At 42.3% G+C, this 17,284-nt stretch overlaps 1 protein-coding gene across 1 annotated transcript; it reads left to right on the forward strand.

Moving 5' to 3' along the window:
• The first annotated feature begins 674 nt into the window (after positions 1 to 674).
• LOC306785591 (kinesin-like protein KIF11) lies at positions 675 to 11,004 on the forward strand. Its single transcript, XM_079280017.1, has 27 exons — positions 675 to 811; positions 992 to 1,101; positions 2,371 to 2,500; positions 2,810 to 2,907; positions 3,030 to 3,108; positions 3,225 to 3,410; positions 3,493 to 3,617; positions 3,720 to 3,810; positions 4,029 to 4,174; positions 4,856 to 4,952; positions 5,076 to 5,171; positions 5,288 to 5,376; positions 5,547 to 5,634; positions 5,920 to 5,993; positions 6,104 to 6,218; positions 6,604 to 6,675; positions 7,085 to 7,220; positions 7,581 to 7,753; positions 7,965 to 8,090; positions 8,241 to 8,396; positions 8,864 to 9,003; positions 9,087 to 9,247; positions 9,335 to 9,453; positions 9,657 to 9,879; positions 10,043 to 10,206; positions 10,453 to 10,563; positions 10,730 to 11,004. The coding sequence occupies exons 2-27, from the start codon at positions 1,028 to 1,030 to the stop codon at positions 10,838 to 10,840; spliced, it is 3,180 nt and encodes a 1,059-aa protein (XP_079136143.1). The 5' UTR covers positions 675 to 811; positions 992 to 1,027; the 3' UTR covers positions 10,841 to 11,004.
• The last annotated feature ends 6,280 nt before the right edge of the window (positions 11,005 to 17,284 follow it).

The following is a 17,284-nucleotide window of genomic DNA, read 5'->3' on the forward strand; positions in this document are numbered from 1 at the left end:
GTTGGACAAAACCAACATTGTGAAGGGGTCCCTTTGGGCTCATTTCTTACGATATTCACAATTACATTTTTACAAACCAAACAATCAATCGATTAATTAATGGAGAAAATAATCATTCATCAGTATTAATTAGCAGAAATCAGCAGAATAATGAAAGTTCATAGTAAGAGTCAAATTCTGCTTTTACATTAATGCATGAGCAATAATGATATATATCTATATATATATGGATATATATGTGTGTGTTATCGTACAACAGTCACAGGGGACATTTCTATACTTTTAATACTATAAATAGCCTACATTTTCCTGTTTATACTTAGCCAACATACTTTTCTAAAATAACATTTTTAATGCAGGACTGTTACTTGTAAAGGAGTATTTTTACAGTGTGGTATTAGCATAGACTACATTACTCAGTCAACCTACTTTTATTTCAGTAAAGCGTCTGTGCACTGCTCCCACCACTCTGTACAATGTCGCCACCTAGTGGAAATATTCTGAACTTTATACTAACCTCCCGTGATGCCCCGCGCTGAAGCCGTGACATGGTCCTGTTGGCCAATGGCGGCGTTTGTTTCGCCGTTACTCTCCTCCTATTGGTTCAGCACAATTTAAAAGTACAGTTTGAAGTGTTGCTTGTCGGAGGTTTTTAAGAGCGCCATAAAGCTCATCTGTGGACACAGACTGTGTTGTCGGAGGAGTCAGGAAAACGATAAATATGTAATTTATAAAACAATTGTATTGGTGGAAACAATAAGCGGACTTTACGTAAAGGGAGAGCGGCACGATACCTGGCCGACGTCATTCGGTGAGTTAACGGTCCTGTGGAGTAACGCCGGTTTTAAACTTAAGCTAACTAACATGCTAACTTCCACTCGTTAGCCGACAGCGTTTCTCTCATCACTTTAGATGTTCACCAACGACCAACCGTCTGCGTTGTGTTATTTGTTTTATGCGCTCATTTAAAAGTGTGTGACTGTACTTTCAGACTGATTTCTGCGGAGGAGAACGTCTCTCTGCAGCCATGGCTTCACACAACCTGAGCGGCTTGAAACGGGACGAGAAGGGGAGAAACATCCAGGTGGTGGTCAGAAGCAGGTATGGATAGAAAAAGCAGAGGAAGACCTTCTTCTTCTGTGGCGTTTAACGGCAGCTTGCATCGTTTTTGTTGCATTACTGCCAAAAGGAAGACCTTTCCAGGTCGTCTACTTCAGTGAAAGGAGCAACACTACAGTGTGGAAACACTCTGCGGACGTACCATTTAAAAGTCCTGCATTCAAAATCTGACTGGAATAAAAGCAACAAAATGTTTATTGGAGTTTTTGAGGATTCTGGGAATGCTTGCAGAACAGCTGTGTTTGTTACTAAACAGCCTTATTTATGGGTTTATGAAAAACAGGATTAGTCTGTCCCTTAAACATGAGGCATAAAGGATGGCTTCATTGTTCCACTATTTAAGGAAATAATAAAGCTTTAATCCCCAGCTGTTAGTGTGAGATCTTTAAATGTTTAACCGCTTTAAAAGGTTGAACAGCCAAGCGGATGTTAATCGTGTGGTGTAAAAGAACGATGCTTCCTTTCCTCATAGAATCTCAAATCTTATTTGTGATCACGTTTTAATGGTCTAGCAACAGATGCATTGATAATTTCTTGTCTTCCGTTAGAGGAACATTTGTTCCCCACAGCCTGCACACGCATAAGATCAATTCATGATAAAACATAGCCACAAGGTACATACGTCACAAAAACATGAGTCCATTCAGTGGTCCTGCTGCAGTCTGTCGAGGGCACGAAGCTCTTACTGTAGCGTGCTTCTTTTTCTTTTTTACACATCACAGCTCTTTATCTGTAGCCGGATGATGGGAGACTGGTGTTGCGTGCTAGACGTCTGCTCTGCATGTGATGGAGGTGTCGATAAGGGCCGAGAGGTTGGGCGTAGGGAGACCAATGATGTTAGAGGCGTTTATGGCTGTTGGTGACAGAGAGCATGGTGGATGAGCTCTATGGTCCTCCTGTACAGGAGGAGCAGCAGAACGTGTGCCTGAGAGGGCCTTGAGGCAGCATCTGTGGATCTCAGTAGTGTGATGATCAAAGCGGAGTTTATTGTCACGGGTGCTTCCAAAATACGTGGCAGTAGGAGGTACTGGGTTCATTGTAGGGCTTGCTTGAAAGAGGGCAAGAACACCGTCCAGTCTGCATCTATTAAAGTCTCCCGTGATTAACAGCTTTTCTACATAACGTACATGTTGTTGTTGTTTGTGGGTGTGGTTGGTACGTTAGCCGAATGACGGCGTCACTAAACCCTCCTTCGTAGCTACGATGTCATTCAGAGAAGTCACGTTGGTCTCTGCTGCGTCACGGTTTCAGGCCTTTCAACACGATGGAGCGCAAGTCGTCCTACGGGGTCATAGACTGCGATCAGAGCAGGAAGGAGGTGAGCGTGAAGACGGGAGGGATGAACGACAAGGGGCCACGAAAGACCTACACGTTTGACATGGTGAGTGGATGCAGACACTTCTTAAATGTCCTGAAGACGTCCAGGGCCGATCAGAATCGAGGCACATTTTAATGGATCTGTATCGGCAGAAGGGAAGCGCTCCTAGCAGATGCATGTTTAATCAACATTTTATTTATCTAAAAAGTTGATCTGCATCTCTAGTAGTTACAGACTTAAACCAGTTGATGGCGTGGCCCCTCTGTCACGCCGTGATTAATGTAAAGAACTTACTTTCGAAGTCCACTGGAGTTTTTTTTTGTTTTTGTTTTTTTTTTTGAATTTTTTTAATATAATATTTTCTTTCACCAGGTATTCGGTCAAGCTGCCAAGCAGATTGACGTGTACAGGAGCGTCGTTTGTCCCATTCTGGATGAAGTCATCATGGGATACAACTGCACTGTTTTTGCGTGAGTTTTAATGCTTTAGTAAAATCTTCATTTCCTGTTACCTGTGTTCTCGACTGTACTTAAATAATGCGTTGAATTGCATCTTTTATCAACATGAAGTAAAAAAGGGTTTTGTTGTTCAGCTACGGTCAGACTGGAACAGGAAAGACGTTCACCATGGAGGGAGAGAGGAGTCCAGACGAGGAGTTCACCTGGGAGGAGGTGAGAGAAGAGCCGTGAATCTCTGCTGCCTCATCAGATGTTTTATAATAAAACCAGAGAGGAACGGAGCTTTAAAGAGCAGGAAACTGAGCTGACTAACTGCTTGGGGTTTCTAGGACCCGCTGGCCGGTATCATCCCCAGAACGCTGCACCAGATTTTTGAGAAGCTCTCTGAGAACGGCACCGAGTTCTCTGTTAAAGTCTCTCTGCTGGAGATCTACAACGAGGAGCTGTTCGACCTGCTCAGCACCAGCGAGGACGTCACCGAGCGGCTGCAGCTGTTCGACGACCCTCGTAACAAGGTAACTCGTGTTGCGTGTCTGCTGTGATGGCGCTGCTGTTGAGTGCTGCGCTCTGCTGTGACGGCCGTGTGGTGTGTTGCAGCGCGGCGTGGTGGTGAAGGGCCTGGAGGAGATCACGGTTCACAACAAAGATGAAGTTTATCAGATCCTGGAGAGAGGATCAGCCAAGAGGAGGACGGCCTCCACGCTCATGAACGCGTACTCCAGGTACTCGCCGAGACCAAACTATATTTCACACTTCCAGATGAGTTCTGTACAGTCGGCTGTGACCAACATTTACCTGATCTGTTCCCCGTTGTATCTCTGCAGCCGCTCCCACTCTGTGTTCTCAGTCACCATTCACATGAAGGAGGTCACCATGGATGGAGAGGAGCTGGTGAAGATCGGCAAACTCAACCTGGTAATAATCCTTCATGTTCAATAGGAGAGGTTTTCTACTGGAGGACTTTAAACCGGAAGTAGTTAATGTACTGGTGATACTTTTCTACTGGCTAATACATAAGATACTTCTCTGACAGTACTAGGCTGCACAGTGGTAATCACAATAATACTATGTAACGTATATGTTGGTATATTTAAATTAGGAAATTACAGCCGTCCCGTCTCCTCCCTCTCCAGGTGGATCTCGCCGGCAGTGAGAACATCGGGCGCTCCGGTGCGGTGGACAAGCGAGCTCGCGAGGCGGGAAACATCAACCAGTCTCTGCTGACGCTCGGCCGAGTGATCACCGCTCTGGTGGAGAAACGGCCTCACATCCCGTACAGGTAGAGTCACGAGTCGTGAAATCAAATCTGCAAATGACCGAGCATCGTTTTGTATTCGGGCTTTTGGAAAATGCGCTCCACCAGCAACTCTAAAGTTCACCAATCAAGATGTGTGTATTTCTTTTTTTTTTGTTGTTTAATCTAAAGTGTTAAAATGAATAGATGTGATTTCTGGCTCCCTGCAAAGAAATAGTCCCACACGTAGTCCTCCGTAAAACCATAAAGGATCCTGTTTCAAGTTATTTATCTGCTCAACAATTAAAGTGGAGCAGGCTCCCTCCAACAAACTTCAAACTTTGTGCAGAAGTTAATTAAAATGTTATCTATCTATCTATCTATCTATCTATCTATCCTTTGATTTCTTTAGCTTCCTTTTGTTCTCTGTATTTCTTCTGTTAAAGTACTTAACCAGAGAAGAGTCGTAGATGTGAACTAATGTTTCTGCTATTTAGCCTACTCATTGACATAAATAGGGTGGGCAAAATAATAGAAACACCTGTCAGTATAATGCAAAAACAATTCAACAGACTTCATCCTTCAAAAAAAGCATACATTTGAATCCACACCTCTCTAAAACCGTCTCAACACCTGAACTTTATATCGGTCTTGAAGAAGAAGTTGTTGCATTATTGGACTTAATTTAATTAGCAGATGGATAAATAATGTGCACTCTTCCAACAGAGAGTCTAAGCTCACCAGAATCCTGCAGGACTCTCTGGGAGGACGAACAAAAACCTCCATCATCGCCACCGTGTCGCCTTCCTCCACCAACCTGGAGGTACGTTCTGTTGTCTCAGACTGTGTGCTTATGAGATATTACTTCTGTATTTTTAACTCTATTTCAGAGCCCAGGTACACTTTGCATGCTCGTGATGATGCGATATACTTCCTGTCTGTGCAGGAGACTCTGAGCACGCTGGAGTACGCCAGCAGAGCCAAGAACATCATGAACAAGCCTGAGGTCAACCAGAAACTCACCAAGAGGACGCTCATTAAGGTTGCGATGAGTTTGATCTCTCGCTTCGGCGGGAAAGGACAAATAACGTGCTGCATGTCGGGAGACGTTTTCCGTTCTCCATCTTTAAAGAAGATACTGACTCTCTGTCCACTCAGGAATACACGGAGGAGATCGAGCGTCTGAAGCGCGACCTGGCCGCCACTCGAGACAAGCACGGAGTTTATCTGTCTGCAGACAACTACGAGTAGGTCGCATGAGAATGATGTAGACTGGAATTCTTCGAATCTTTGCTTGAGAAATTACTTTTCAACAACAAGAGTAGGATACATCAAAGTGTTCATTCAGAACACGCCGTTTAGCAAGATGTAGATTGTGTTCTGCAGAAATGAACTGACAGTCTTGTGTGTGTTTCAGGAGCATGTTGGGTCAGATCACCTCTCATGAGGTGCACACAGTCGAGTACAGCGACAGGATCGCCGCCATGGAGGACGAGATCAAGAAGGTATTTTTTCTGAATTCTTTTTTGGGGTTTTTTTCTGCTGCAATCACTTAAGAACTGCGAGTGGCAACATTTGGTTTCTTGTAACAGAAACTTGTGTTGACTTCACCAGACTTTTACACCAAGATGGAAAAGCCTTCCTCCGCATATTTATGTTTGATAAGCCGACCTGCAGTTCACGCTGCACACTTTCTGTCACTAGAAAGTACATTTTAACTGAGTCATCGTGTATTTATCGGAGCTGCCGTCGTGGTTTCTGCCGTCGCTCACACTCCGTCCTCTCCGCAGGTCACTGGGCTGTTTGTGGACAGTAAAACCCGACTGGAGCAGTGCACTGTGGTCCTGGATGAGAAGCAGCAGAGGTGAGGGATCATTTGCTTCACCTAAACCCGTCCTGAAGTGAGACTGCAGGAGTTTAAAGCAGAGTAAAGTCGTACTCTTTGAAGACCGGCTGTTTCTGTGTTGGTTTCAGGTTGGAGGAGACGAGCAGAGACCTGCAGCACACCAAGGAGAAGTTGAGTGAGGAGGAGTTTGTCTGCACGGAGCTCACCTCCGTCCAGGAATCTCTCTATGACACGGCAGGACAGGTGCAGACGAGTTTTACTGATGCTGACGCATGACGCTTTCATATACATTACGTTTGAGTGTGTTCTGATGTTTTAATAACTATATTTAGATGTTGGCTCGTTCATCTTTTTTCTCCCCACTTCCTTCTCTTTTTCTGTTCCTTTTTTCTCTTCGTGTACTTTCCATACTATTAATGATTTTCATATTCTTGTAATGTGGGTAACTTCCTGTCTTAGCTGTTTCTGACCAAACTTCCTTTTTTTTTGGAAAAGATTCTAAATCGCAACAAAAATCAAACCTTTATTAGTCAGTGTGATCAGTACCAATCGATCTGAATATCATCTTATTGTTCATAGTGAGGCGTGCTCTGAATATCATTTAACATGTTTGTGTGTCGTCCTCCAGCTGCTCAGTACAGTGGACGCCAGCACCGGTGACGTGTCGGGTCTCCACGAAAAGCTGGACAGGAAGAAAGAGGTGACACTTTTCAAACGCCGCACAAGTGAAAACGATGCATTTATTTATCAATGTACGGTATGTCGGATCAACAAAACAAATAATGGCTTGACAAAATTCCTCTACTTTCTTAGCGACCAAAAACCATTTATTGTTGCCATGAGGCTGAAAACGGCTTCCTTTAGTAAAGTTTACACGAAAAATTCCATCAAAAGCTCAAAGATATTGAATTTTAAATGTCAAACTCAGAAAATCTTTACTGTTACTATTTGAGAAACCTTTAGATAATGTAAACCTGCAGATGCATGTATCTGACAAAAAAAAACTAAATACATACAATACACAAATATGAGCTTTAGTTGACGGATCTGCACCTTTTGGACTCGGCGTTGGTTTCATGACTAACGAACGCGCTTGATTGAATTTGCAGGTGGAGCAGCACAACAGTGAGATCCAGCAGAGCTTTTCTCAGCGGATGGAGGGAGCGCTCGGCAGCATGCAGCGCTGCGTTCAGCAGCAAGGAGCCCAACACCACAACATGCTGAGCGGCTACTCGCAGGCCATCGGTGAGACCAGAGGGCTGCACGGGGGCATTCCAGTGGTGGGATCATACATATTTAGTGTCTTAAAGGAGGGAATTTCAGACAAAAATGGATGTTCAGAGTATTTATGCATGCATTAAAGTATGTTTAGAATGGATGTTTTAGACAGAGGGACTGATGTCCTTTTTAACCTTAATGTGACTCTTTGGCAGGAAATGTACTTTTTCTGTCCTCCTGGAGGTTCAGTGTGCAATTGCGCCAATCAAGTCTTATTTCAACGCATGACGTTATTATATAGACATAGACATTGTAACGTTTGGTTACAGATAGTTAGATAATGGTGTCTAATACCCCAATTCTGTCCATCCCTGCTTCTCTGTACAGACGGAGTGCTCGTGATGAACGAGGCGGCGCTGAAGGGAGCGCTGACCACTATGGAGTCCGTCGTGGGTGGAGTCGGCCGGCTGGTGGCCGAGGGCGTGACTCGCTGTCGGGACAGAGTGCAGCAACAGGAGGCGCTGTGTTTACAGGACAAGGAGACGCTGCTGCAGCTGCTGGTGAGGACAAGGATAACCTCCACACTTGAATAGACAAGATGAGGCTTTTAAATGAGTTTGATTCATTCATTTGGCCGTTACAAACCCAGTTCAGTTTTTCCTCTCATACTTTTATCCTTATCTGGGTGGATCACTATTTTAAACAGCACTTGGATGATTGTGGGGCACATGAATCCTATTTGACTGCTTTCTTTAATGTTTTTGTGGGCAGGACGAGCATCGACAGGACATGGAGGAGGTGCTGGAGGCTCGGACTCTGATGGGTGTGTCAGCTGTGAGGGAGCTCAACGACACTCTGAGAGCCACCATGGAGACGCAGCAAGCTCTGGCCGACCAGGTGAGTTCATATCTTTATTTATACCATCCATGAAAGAAATCACTTGGAATCATACTTGATTTAAGTCCTTTAGAAACATGTTAACTTCTGACTTTTTGTGTCGTGCACCTGTGCTAAGCCTCCTTATCGTTTTCATTGTCTCCCCCTCAGGTGGAGGCGATGAAGGAGGTGGGCGTGTTCTTCAGCGGCTTGGTTCGGGAGCTGGCCGGGCTGCGGGAGGAAGCCGTGCAGAGCCTGAGCTCACTGAAGGCCGAACATGAGAAGCTGGAGGACGAGATCAGACAGGCGCAGGACAGACAGCAGGCGGTAAGAGCCACGATGCACATTCTTCCAGCAGCTACTAACCCGCTTGAGTTTTAAAGCAAACTTTGTCCAAGATGACGAACTTGATTTGAGACCGTCCACACTAAGCCGGTTAAATATATAAGTACATGGTTGTTCTCTCGTGTTCAGCTGCCAGTCCAAACTACCACCGTGTATACCTGCACAGCTACATTAAAACATAAACGGAAGACTAAAAACTGCTCAAAGTATCATAAGCTTTCATTTAAGCACAAGCTGAGTTTAGGTTTCCACAGTAAGACATTTACAAAGTATGATATTTAATTCCCCTGTCTGTCATTTGATGTATGCAAACCAGAGTCCTAACAGATTAGACTTTGTTGATGTTGGGCTTCTTCTTTTTTAGCTCTATTGTCACATTTCCATGTCTATAAATGGTGTACATTTTTGAATATGTAAAATGACATCGTTCATGTGCTTCCTGCTGTCAGGGTATGAAGCAGACCATGCAGTTCCTGCAGGACCAGCTCAACCTGCTGTCCCTGGAGGCCCGGAAGGACTACGCAGATCTGCACTCTGCTACCAAAGCGCTGCAGAAACCTCTACAGATCCACCAGGAGAACATCAGCAGGTGAGTCACGAACGCACGGCAATGTTTTCCCTGCCAAAGTCAGCCTCTAAAATGAAAAAGTCCCCTTCTTTCACGTTGTGCAGCGGTTGCAGTACAGTCGAGCGTCGGGCCTCGGCCCAAGCTGACGTCCTCTCCTCCACCTCCTCCTCGCTCGCCTCCTCTCTTCGTCTGAACGCCGACGAAAGCCGGCGGGCTTTGGAGGAGATGACGGGCTGCTGCTCAGGCCTCCACAGCTCCGTGTCCGGTACGTCATTCCTTCAGTTATCGTTTAAACGCGCCTACAGCACATTCGGTGTGCATTATTGCTGATGCTGTCGATTTGTGACCGCAGGTCTCGTCCAACGTGATCTCCAGTGGAGCTCCAGAGCCATGGAGCATGCGGAGACTCAAGCCCAGGAACACCTCTCCATACTGGGGAAGATTTCCACTGAAGCGCAGACTCTCCATCAGGTAAAAATGGCCTCTGACTGCTGCATGCGAGTGTATTTTTATCTTGTTCCACAAAACATCCTTTTGATTAAAACCTAGTGAGGTTAAATTCTGTAGGTAATTCTGTACCTGTGGGTTTGAAGTTTCACTGCATCACACCAAACGCTTCACCTTGCAGATAGAACTGGTCCTAACCTGCCCATAATGCTCCATCTTTTCTGCAGAGCATCGAGATGCGCTGCACCGAACAGCTCCGGACAACAGCGGAGGAGCTGTCCGGTCGGCAGGAGGAGGTGAAGCGGTCTCTGATGGCCGTGCAGAACCAGACCTCCCTGAACCGGACGGTCGTGGACCAGCAGCAGGCCGAGCTCCGGGACAACGTGGAGACGAGCCAACAGCTGGTCCACGGCTTCCTGCAGGAGGAGCTGCAGCAGGACGTTCCCACCGGTAAGTGATTCAACCAGAGTGTCCTTTTCATCTTCATTTTTTGTCTGTGTGTTACCAGTTTAAGAAATTTGTCTTTTTAATCCAAGAATGTGTCCTTTTGGAGAGAACACACCAAGTCATTTAACTTGTCCAGCGTATAAAGCAGTTCTGCTGTTGCCTTCAGGTGCGACCCCTCAGCGGCGGGACTTTGTGTATCCCAAGCGGCTGGAGAAGTTGCGGAGCCGCGGCGAGCTGCTGGAGAGCCTGAGGAGGCAGCAGGAGGAGCTGCAGGCCGCCATAGTGGAGGAGGAGGAGGAAGAGGAGGACAAAAACAGCCAGGTTGATCACGTACGTTCACTTTTTTGCTTTCTTGTTATTGAACGTAGGATGGTTCATCCATTAACAATGTTCACATAACCTTATTTATTAACAATAGGTTGTTTATTCATTGGATTCAGTTTAAATGCACTCGGTAATATTGGTTTCACTGACTCATTTTACTGAGCTCCACAAATGGTCCCCATTTATAAAAATAAGAAAAAGTAAATTTCTGCTCCCATTTTTACCTTTCTCCTCTTGTGTCGTCGTGTCTAGGACTCTCTGGAGGACGAGCTGAGTACCTGTAATGAAAGCTTGGCCACAGAGCTGTCCTTCGTCGACGAGAACCTCGTCTTCAACGAGAGCAAACGCGTTCCCTTCTTCAAGGTGATCAGCAAAAATAAATGGGTTTGGAAAAATGTGTGACAGTTTTAAATGGCGAGGTCTCATCATTTGAGACGAATACTGAGCTTCCACAGGAAACGCTCATCAGCACATTTTTACTGTGTATTGCTAACAATGAATCTGTATTCCTGTAATTTCTCTTTCCCAGCAAAAGAAGGGCAGTAAGAAGGAGACTAAGATCCTCGCCAGGCAGAAAGCGCCAGAAAACGAACCCTCAACGCCACAGAAATCCAGACTACCACTCCGCTCTCAGAACTAAAACAGTTTAAATATATTCTTCTCCAACAATGTTGTGACTGTCCAATTCTTGTTTTGTCTTCTAAATGTTAGGATGCTGTGTCACGAATGTGTCTTGTTTTTAGTAGTGTATGACTCAACGCCTTCAAGTTGTTTTTAAAATTAAAGCGATTTATACTTGTTTCATACTTTGGTGAATGATTGATTCCAGTAGATATAAACTTTCTTTATTCTGAGATGAACAGGATTTAATCTTGTTTGTCCAAATTGAGGAACTAAAACATGGTGACATTTTTCTTTTTTTGTTAACAAGGTAATTCGCATGTAATCAGTTTGCTTTACCTAGTTTTGTTGTTTTGTGTTGAATTTTCCTTGTATGAACTGATTTTTTAGTTTTTTTTATGTGCCGATACATTACTTGGTGTTCACTGCACGCTGCTAGCATGCATGCAAACACTTTCAGCTAACTTTAGCTAGCGGACCGTACTCTCCTTTAGCTGCTGAGAGGATCATATTTGATATGATCTTTCTTTCGAACCACGTTACCGTGTCGAGTCATTTGATTTTCGTAGCCAGGTTTGAATTTCTTAGCAATCAAATCAACAAGCTGAGTTAAGTTAGCAGAGCAGAGGTCTTCAACAGGGGGTCCGCGGAGGTACTGCAGGGGGTCTGAAATATTTGGATGATTAGACAATTAAAAATAATAATAATTTTTTTCCCAAACATGAATCCGTCCATTATTTTAATAGTTCAGTATTGTATGCAAGATAACCGGTATGTTTCTGCATGGCAGTGGCACTAATAGGCCAGCACTCATTTTGTTTTCCACATTTATGTTTAAAATGAAAACATCAGTGTGAATATATTGTATGTATGATTATCATGCAATTGACAGACTATGTTGATATTGGTATCAGCTGACAAGGTATGTTTATAAAAGGCAGTGGCACAGCCACCCTACTCACTGTGCCTTGCACATGTTTAAAATAAGAACATGAATATATGAACCTGTGTATTATTTAAATAGTTTAGTATTGAATGCACAATAAAGAGGTACGTTTATACATGGCACTAGGCCCATTTAATATAAAACTATTTTATACAATATATATAGTCGGGGGTCCCTGCTCCATCTCTATCAGTTTGGGGGTCCTTGGCCTGAAAAATTTTGAAGACCCTTGCACTACAGAGTCTTAAGCATGATGGGGAAATATATTAGTTCCTTGGCATAAACACAATAAAAGAAACCTTCATAGGTTGAAGGTTTGATGAATTCTGTATTAAGGGACATTATAGGTGGCGCTCTTGCCCTGCAGGATTCCAACCGGCAATCGATCCCCAAAGCCACCAGGTTAGATGCTCCTACCTGTGTGAGCACCATCAGGATGCTGAGCAGCACCAGGCAGAGGGGCAGGTCTCAGCACTGCGCAGGGAATGGCCACCAAGCCCACCAGGATATCCATGTTCATGACGGGAGAGAGACAGAGACTCCACAGTCATGGAAAACCTGGAGATAAGGAAACAAAACTTGAAAAAATAAGCGTTTTAACTATTTGTAAAGAAAGTCTAATGCAAGAAGAGTACAAATCTCCCACTTCCTTTTTGTATTATTTGTTTCCATAGTGATTACACAGACTGAGGAGGAGAATAAAACACATGAATGGACAGAGGAACAGTGGTTGTTATGAAGCGCAGCATGTGGCCTTTGTGCTGACCAACTGACCGGTGAAATTTGTTCCTGGAAAGGGACAAAATCAATGACACACACACACTCGCAGACCCAACGTGTTCACGATTTACACACATTGATAGGGATTCAAACCTGCTGCTCGTTGCCATGCCCACATGTTAATAGATGGATTGTAAATGAACGGCAACAGTTTCAAATCAGCCGTACATAACTTATTAGAGACTTTACACAAATGTCACAGTAGATGTTATCAGATGTTATCTACAGTCACAGTAGAAGTAATTAGATTATTAGAACATATGATAACTTCTACTGTCACAGTAGAAGTTATCATATGTTATCTACTGTCACAGTAGAAGTAATTAGATTATTAGAACATATGATAACTTCTACTGTCACAGTAGAAGTTATCAGATGTTATCTACTGTCACAGTATAAGTAATTAGATTATTAGAACATATGATAACTTCTACTGTAACAGTAGAAGTTATCATATGTTATCTACTGTCACAGTAGAAGTAATTAGATTATTAGAACATATGATAACTTCTACTGTTACAGTAGAAGTTATCATATGTTATCTACTGTCACAGTACAAGTAATTAGATTATTAGAACATATGATAACTTCTACTGTAACAGTAGAAGTTATCAGATGTTATCTACTGTCACAGTAGAAGTAATTAGATTATTAGAACATATGATAACTTCTACTGTGACAGTAGACGTTATCATGTTATCTACTGTCACAGTAGAAGTAATTAGATTATTAGAACATATGATAACTTCTACTGTAACAGTAGAAGTTATCAGATGTTATCTACTGTCACAGTAGAAGTAATTAGATTATTAGAACATATGATAACTTCTACTGTCACAGTAGAAGTTATCAGATGTTATCTACTGTCACAGTAGAAATAATTAGATTATTAGAACATATGATAACTTCTACTGTAACAGTAGAAGTTATCAGATGTTATCTACTGTCACAGTAGAAGTAATTAGATTATTAGAACATATGATAACTTCTGTGGAGGGAAAAAACTCCTCACGAGGAGCGTGTAGCAGGCCAGCACACGCGGTCTGATAGCTTTTCAGACACACGGCGCTAAAAACGTTACAGAAACTGGTTTACCGTCAGAAAGGATTTTAATCCTGCTGTTGCAATTACAGTTATGCAATGGTGTACATTAATCTCATGAAATATTACACAATTAACCCACTTTGGAAAAAACTCTTCCCAGTCCCAGGAGAACACGTCTTCCCCAGGACCGCTAACTAACAGAAGAGAAAAACGCTTTGCTATATCCCGCCCTCATATTCGTTCGCGACTCCTCCCCTTGCGTCTATCTCAATTTATCTTGGCTACCTACACTCACACCTCAGTAAACGCCTGTCTTCACATCTCGCTCTACCTGCAACACACATTCAAATCCTGTCAGTTATGACTTACTCCCTTCTATAATCCTACAGCACTTTATGTTTATCTTAATTATGCATCCCCAAAACCCTTATGATTATGACTAATTATGAATCTTAATTATGAATTATTAAACACTTTTATTATATCTACTAACCACCCCGGTTTTTGCTCAAATTTCTTACACTTCTACTGTAACAGTAGAAGTTATCAGATGTTATCTACTGTCACAGTAGAAGTAATTAGATTATTAGAACATATAACTTCTACTGTCACAGTAAAAGTTATCAGATGTTATCTACAGTCACAGTAGAAGTAATTAGATTATTAGAACATATGATAACTTCTACTGTAACAGTAGAAGTTATCAGATGTTATCTACAGTCACAGTAGAAGTAATTAGATTATTAGAACATATGATAACTTCTACTGTAACAGTAGAAGTTATCAGATGTTATCTACTGTCACAGTAGAAGTAATTAGATTATTAGAACATATGATAACTTCTACTGTCACAGTAGAAGTTATCAGATGTTATCTACTGTCACAGTAGAAGTAATTAGATTATTAGAACATATGATAACTTCTACTGTCACAGTAGAAGTTATCAGATGTTATCTACTGTCACAGTAGAAGTAATTAGATTATTAGAACATATGATAACTTCTACTGTCACAGTAGAAGTTATCATATGTTATCTACTGTCACAGTAGAAGTAATTAGATTATTAGAACATATGATAACTTCTACTGTAACAGTAGAAGTTATCAGATGTTATCTACTGTCACAGTAGAAGTAATTAGATTATTAGAACATATGATAACTTCTACTGTAACAGTAGAAGTTATCAGATGTTATCTACAGTCACAGTAGAAGTAATTAGATTATTAGAACATATGATAACTTCTACTGTAACAGTAGAAGTTATCAGATGTTATCTACTGTGACAGTAGAAGTAATTAGATTATTAGAACATATGATAACTTCTACTGTAACAGTAGAAGTTATCAGATGTTATCTACAGTCACAGTAGAAGTAATTAGATTATTAGAACATATGATAACTTCTACTGTCACAGTAGAAGTTATCAGATGTTATCTACAGTCACAGTAGAAGTAATTAGATTATTAGAACATATGATAACTTCTACTGTCACAGTAGAAGTTATCAGATGTTATCTACTATCACAGTAGAAATAATTAGATTATTAGAACATATAACTTCTACTGTCACAGTAAAAGTTATCAGATGTTATCTACTATCACAGTAGAAGTAATTAGATTATTAGAACATATGATAACTTCTACTGTCACAGTAGAAGTTATCAGATGTTATCTACTGTCACAGTAGAAGTAATTAGATTATTAGAACATATGATAATAATAATTATTAAAATAATTATTTTAAAATATTAAAATAATTATTTGGGGTGATTAGGGTTTCTTCTTCTTCTACCATCACAGTAGACATCACACAGACTCAAGCCTTCTAGTTGTGAGGTCTCACTTTGGACCTCTGAGATTTTTCCCATCTTGAAGGGAAATAAACCCACCACAGTGAGTCCCAATATCCTGAGCTCGTTATTGAATCAGAACCTTCATTCTTCCTGCACTATTGCACCTGGCCAAAGTTCAGAAAGTGCGTCCTCATATACTTCGCTATTTGAATCAGAACCGTCGTCCTTTAGTTCTTCCTGCACTATTGCACCTGGCCAAAGTTCAGAAAATGCGTCCTCATATGCTGAGCTATTTGAATCAGAACCTTCGTCCTTTAGTTCTTCCTGCGCTATTGCACCTGGCCGAGGTTCAGAAAGTGCGTCCTCGTGTACTGAGATATTTGAATCAGAACCTTCGTCCTTTAGTTCTTCCTGCGCTATTGCACCTGCCCGAGGTTCAGAAAGTGTGTCCTTGTGTACTGAGTTGTGAGGTCTCACTTTGGACCTCTCAAGTTTTTCCCATCTTGAAGGGAAATAAACCCACCACAGTGAGTCCCAATATCCTGAGCTCGTTATTGAATCAGAACCTTCGTTATTTCGTTCTTCCTGCACTGTTGCACCTGGCCGAGGTTCAGAAAGTGCGTCCTCGTGTACTGAGCGAGTTATTGAAGGTTTGTTCGGGCTGACAGCACATCTGGCCATCCCCTCTGTCTGTGATGTGTCTGGACTATCCATGGAGATTGTTTCCTGAACCTCCTTTCCACATCTGAAGAACTTGCAGACGGTGTCCCACATTTTGGGTTGTGACACGTGATATTCGACACAGGAGGCAATGCAGTTCCCAAGTTCTCGTTCCTCTAATTTCATGGACAACAGCACCTCTCTTGAACCACCCCATTCCCAACACAGTTTCTTGAAAATGGCCTTGTCAAGTTCTTTTAACTTTTTGGGATCAAAATCGACATCCTGGACTTCGATCCACGTTCTTTCAAACAGACGCATAGTGATGGCTTCGGGGTCTGCAGTGGTCCAGTTCAGATTTGTTTTGAAAATCCGCAAAACCAGCGCCTCCGCGAATGCCTGAACTGACCTTTTCTTTAGTTCTTGTTGTGCTGGTGCACCTGGGCAAGGTTCAGCATGTATATGAGCATCCTCATATACTGAGCCAGGAGTTGAACGTTCGTTATTGAACCAGAAGAACGGATGATACTTAGGGTACATTTTGTGTGAGACGATCTTAACTTTCATCTCGTCCATGAAAGACCACATTCTGTTCAGTATCTTAGCGTATTTGTCAGTGCATGACTGCCTGCCAGATGTTCTGCTTCTGATCATGTTCCTATATGTGGAGTGATTCATGAGGTCATCCCGAATTGAATGTGGGAGTATAGCTCTGACAACGTCTGGGCAATAATCACTCTTCTTTTGATCGATGTATGACATGATTTCAAAAGATTTGCGCTTGCTGTTTTCCATTCCTGTTGGAAATACCTTATGATATCTCTTCTGGTCTTTTAGAATTAGCCAAAGAAAGAATTTTGCTGCACCTTCAACCTCCTCAGAGATTTCCTTTACACAATGAACACAATTAATGCGTGTTATTTCCTTCATGGTCTTGATCATTAGATCCTTAATTTCCTCAAGGATAATGTTAATATTTTCAGCCTTCCATACCATGGGTGGTGAGGCCAAATATTTGTTGAAAAGATGTCCAGCGTATTTATCTTTTATACCTTTCAATTTCCCTATCTTATTCTTGTTTTTCAGCCAGTGCTTCATTATGTCCATGAAAGTACAACATTTGCCTTTTAAATCGGAATACATTTCAATTTCTGGGAGATCAGGTCGTTCGTATATTATCTCCAGTGGTAATCTGAGCGGAGGTCTACTAGTTAATCCAGTGTCTGGAACGATTATCGGTG

This window comes from Melanostigma gelatinosum, assembly GCF_949748355.1.
Source record: "Melanostigma gelatinosum genome assembly, chromosome: 12".
NCBI classification, from domain to species: domain Eukaryota; kingdom Metazoa; phylum Chordata; class Actinopteri; order Perciformes; family Zoarcidae; genus Melanostigma; species Melanostigma gelatinosum.

Bases quoted from the DNA above. Each gene is read 5' to 3' on its own strand.
- LOC306785591 (XM_079280017.1), top strand. From the start codon at position 1,028: ATGGCTTCACACAACCTGAGCGGCTTGAAACGGGACGAGAAGGGGAGA. The intron at 8,397-8,863 runs GTAAGAGCCACG...TCCTGCTGTCAG, and splicing joins CGCAGGACAGACAGCAGGCG to GGTATGAAGCAGACCATGCA. The intron at 9,454-9,656 runs GTAAAAATGGCC...TCTTTTCTGCAG, and splicing joins AAGCGCAGACTCTCCATCAG to AGCATCGAGATGCGCTGCAC.